Raw genomic sequence first — 3,709 nt, 5'->3', positions numbered from 1 at the left:
GCCTAAGACCACGATGCTTCTTCATCCCGTAAATATCTCAAATCCCTCGCGTTCGGGGAGGCAGATCTGAGACTTGTTCTCCAGTCTCATCTGGCTGCCTTTCTTCCTCTGCTGCAAACCTCAGTGTCTCAGCATTTGGCTTGCTGTGCATTACGTGAATTAACCCAGTTTGGTAATGATTTATTACTAGGAGCTTCCAATTATTCAAAGCATCAAATCAACATATTTAAATGTTGACTTAGATGCTTAAAAAGTAGTGCAAGGCAACAAAACAATGCTGCTGCGCTCTGCTCTCGAAAGCCTGCCCTTCCACCCTGGCGACACTAACTGCATTCCTGGTCAGCTTGAGGCCAACCCCCTTCTCTAGGTCAGAGGATATCTTCCAAAAATGCCCATTCTTCTACTATGTGGAGAAATGTTCACCACTCTTCTTTAGGGCATTGCTTTTCATTTATCTCTTTCAAAGTCAGTCAAATATCTCTTGGGTACTTTTCTAAATAAATAGACAATGAACACCACAAAGGAACTTGGTCTTCCTGCAAAGCCAACTAGTTCAACTGGAAGACAGCCTTGAAAAGTGAAATGTTTTCCTTCTCCTTCCATGGAAGTAAAAACTATCTTGGCTTTATCTTTTATCACTGTGTATATTAACATTAAGGCTGCTTGTGAAGCTAGTGGTAAAGAACCCACCTGCAAATGCAAGAGATGTGGGTTCAATCCCTTCTCCAGGAAGATCCCCTGGAGAAGGGAATGGCAACCCACTCCAGCGTTCTTGCCTGGAGAATTTCATGGACAGAGGAGCCTGGCAGTCTACAGCCCAGGGGGTCACAAAGAGTTGAACATGACTGAGCGACAAACACTTTCACAAACTATATTAATATTACTCCTAAACAGTAGGCTCTAGTACCACAAATGTCAAAGCTTGTTGGTTTTTAAAGCTGGAAGATGCCTTAACAATTACCTGGCCAACACCACCTTTGTTGAAGAAAGGGGAACTGAGACCCACAGAGACTGACTGACTTGGTCGAGTTGCTGACGGAGTCAAGGTTAGGATTTCTGGCTCCTAAACCTGTGCTGGTGACCTGGAAGGTCACCAGACCTTCCGCCTGACCCATCTACAACACTTTCCCGCAATAGGCCCAGCAGTGCTTAGAAAGCCTGATAATCGAACACAAAGATGGACATCACAGTGACCTCAACTTTCAATGTTATTCTATCACTTCTATCATCGGATGAAGAGACATATCTCTTTTCTAAATAAATTTGAAAGCTTTAGGAAATACTGAAGTGGTCAGAGGCAGTCATAGAGATTCTCATTTCACAGGTGAGGAAAAGGAAATTATGAAGCACCATAAGAAAGAATCCATAAGATTTTACTGAGACTTTCAAACCAAAAGCCAGCAACTCACGTTTTATTGTTGTAGGGTTTATTCTGACAGATCTCTGGGGACAGGTAGTATGGTGTTCCAACGCAAGTTCTAGCAAGTTCCATGGTACTAGCAAAGTTATATTAAACAATAAAATAACATAGTGTATTACTGAAGTAAGAAAAGGCTTAAGACATACACATACATGTAAGAAAAATGTATAAAAAGTAACACAAAATTTGATGTATTCATATATTAAAATAAAGCATTATTATTAAAATATAGTATATTAATAATGTAGTAATAAAATTAATTGATTTTAAGCTTATAATTCATTTCCCCAAAATCTACACAATAAAAAAAACTTATGGCTTAAAGACTGCACGAAAAGGTACCATTGTTATTTTGCAAACTCTCACATGTAAAAATTTCCCTCATTCCAATGATGAAAGTAATGCAATCTCATGATTTAAAATTTGGAAAACAGAAAAGGGAATAAAGAAGAAAATAATTACCAAGAATCTTACTACCCTCAAACAACTAGTGCTAAAATTCTGATGTATTTCCTTCTTGTCTTTTTTCCATGCATATTTTCCACATAGCTGTGATTATAGTGTATTTGAAATACAGAATTCTTGGTTTTAAAATTTTAAATTTAATACAACAAACTTTGTTCTCACATTATCAAAAAGTCTTCAAAATCATAAATGTCAGTGGCTAAACAATATTCAGGTACATGACTGTGCCAAGTTTTATAAAATTTAACTATTTCCCAATTTTTAGGCATTTAAACTATTCCAAATTTCAAATTATTCCCTTAGAACAAATTCTCAGAAATAGAACATTTAAAATCTCTTGGCATTTATTATCAACAAACTGTCTTTTGAAACATTTGCATCAATATACTCTCCTAAGCACGTGTTAATTTTCCTGTTTCACAAAATGCTCACTGACTTTACATACATTTCAGTCATATCTCATTTGATCAGCTTATATCACACTATACAGCATTGCCAACACTTCTACTATGCCAAGATATGTCTCGCAAATTTTAATCTCAACGTACCATCTGAATACTTTAATATACTTATATAAACAATTATCCAAAATTATTGAGAAACCAAGCTCTTAATACCTTCTTAATTCTTGATACCTAAAAATACGTATTTTGGCTGTTATGAACAGAAGGAAAAATGATTTTTAAAAGTACTTACTTGTTCAAGACCCTTGCAATACCAAAGTCCCCAAGCTTTGCAACCATTCCGTTCTTGCTAAGAAAAATGTTCTGTAAGTGCAGAAAAGGCTATGTTGTTGGAGATATTTCAAGAAAATAAAAGATCTATTCTTCTTGATTCTGTCTCTGAGCCGTTACCTGTGTTTTTATGTCCCTGTGTAAAACCTTCCTGTCGTGAATATGTTTCAGTCCTAGAGAAATCTGTACAAACCAACTTAGAATCTGTAGAGGGAACATAAAACAAAACTAGTGAGCAGTCTGCTGATCACTGAACTATCTTCAGTGATAGCATGCACAAAGAGAGAAATAATATATTTGTGTGTGGTTACACGAATGAAGTGAACAGATATACCATCATACCATCCTATGTTCTCCTTACAGCTGGAAAAACGGAAGTGTGAAAAGGCAATCCAAACATGTTGGTATGAAAAGGAACACTGCATACAGAAAAAGATAAACAGGGGACTTCCCTGGTAGTCCAGTGGCTAAGACCGCACTCCCAGAATGCAGGGGGCTGAATTTTATCTCTTAGTTATGGTTTATTTCTTAGTTATAATTTTATTTTATCTTAGCTGACCATGAGCCTTTTTATTAAACTGATCTGCTGCTGCTAAGTCGCTTCAGATCAGATCAGATCAGATCAGTGGCTCAGTCGTGTCCGACTCTTTGCGACCCCATGAATCTCAGCACGCCAGGCCTCCCTGTCCAATACCAACTCCCGGAGTTCACTCAGACTCACGTCCATAGAGTCAGTGATGCCATCCAGCCATCTCATCCTCTGTCGTCCCCTTCTCCTCCTGCCCCCAATCCCTCCCAGCATCAGAGTCTTTTCCAATGAGTCAACTCTTCGCATGAGGTGGCCAAAGTATTGGAGTTTCAGCTTTAGCATCATTTCTTCCAAAGAAATCCCAGGACTGATCTCCTTCAGAATGGACTGGTTGGATCTCCTTCCAGTCCAAGGGACTCTCAAGAGTCTTCTCCAACACCACAGTTCAAAAGCATCAATTCTTCGGAGCTCAGCTTTCTTCACAGTCCAACTCTCACATCCATACATGACCACAGGAAAAAAACATAGCTTTGACTAGATGAACCTTTGCTGGCAAAGTAA

At 38.3% G+C, this 3,709-nt stretch overlaps 1 protein-coding gene across 4 annotated transcripts in view; it reads right to left on the bottom strand.

Moving 5' to 3' along the window:
- LOC104985471 (serine/threonine-protein kinase Nek5-like) overlaps positions 1 to 3,709 on the bottom strand; it is a 62,268-nt gene that overhangs the window by 36,947 nt on the left and 21,612 nt on the right. For all 4 annotated transcript variants that reach the window (XM_010835661.1, XM_010835663.1, XM_010835662.1 and 1 more), the window contains exons 5-7: positions 2,740 to 2,823; positions 2,582 to 2,652; positions 1,410 to 1,496 (exon numbers count right to left, since the gene is read on the bottom strand). In XM_010835661.1, coding sequence (XP_010833963.1) covers positions 1,410 to 1,496; positions 2,582 to 2,652; positions 2,740 to 2,823 — 242 coding nt within the window. The remainder of the gene's footprint in view (positions 1 to 1,409; positions 1,497 to 2,581; positions 2,653 to 2,739; positions 2,824 to 3,709) is intronic.

The sequence above is a fragment of the Bison bison genome, unplaced genomic scaffold, assembly GCF_000754665.1.
Source record: "Bison bison bison isolate TAMUID 2011002044 unplaced genomic scaffold, Bison_UMD1.0 scf7180017864048, whole genome shotgun sequence".
NCBI lineage: Eukaryota > Metazoa > Chordata > Mammalia > Artiodactyla > Bovidae > Bison > Bison bison.
Note: the sequence above shows the minus strand (reverse complement) of the source record. Positions and strands in the feature narration are given on the sequence as shown.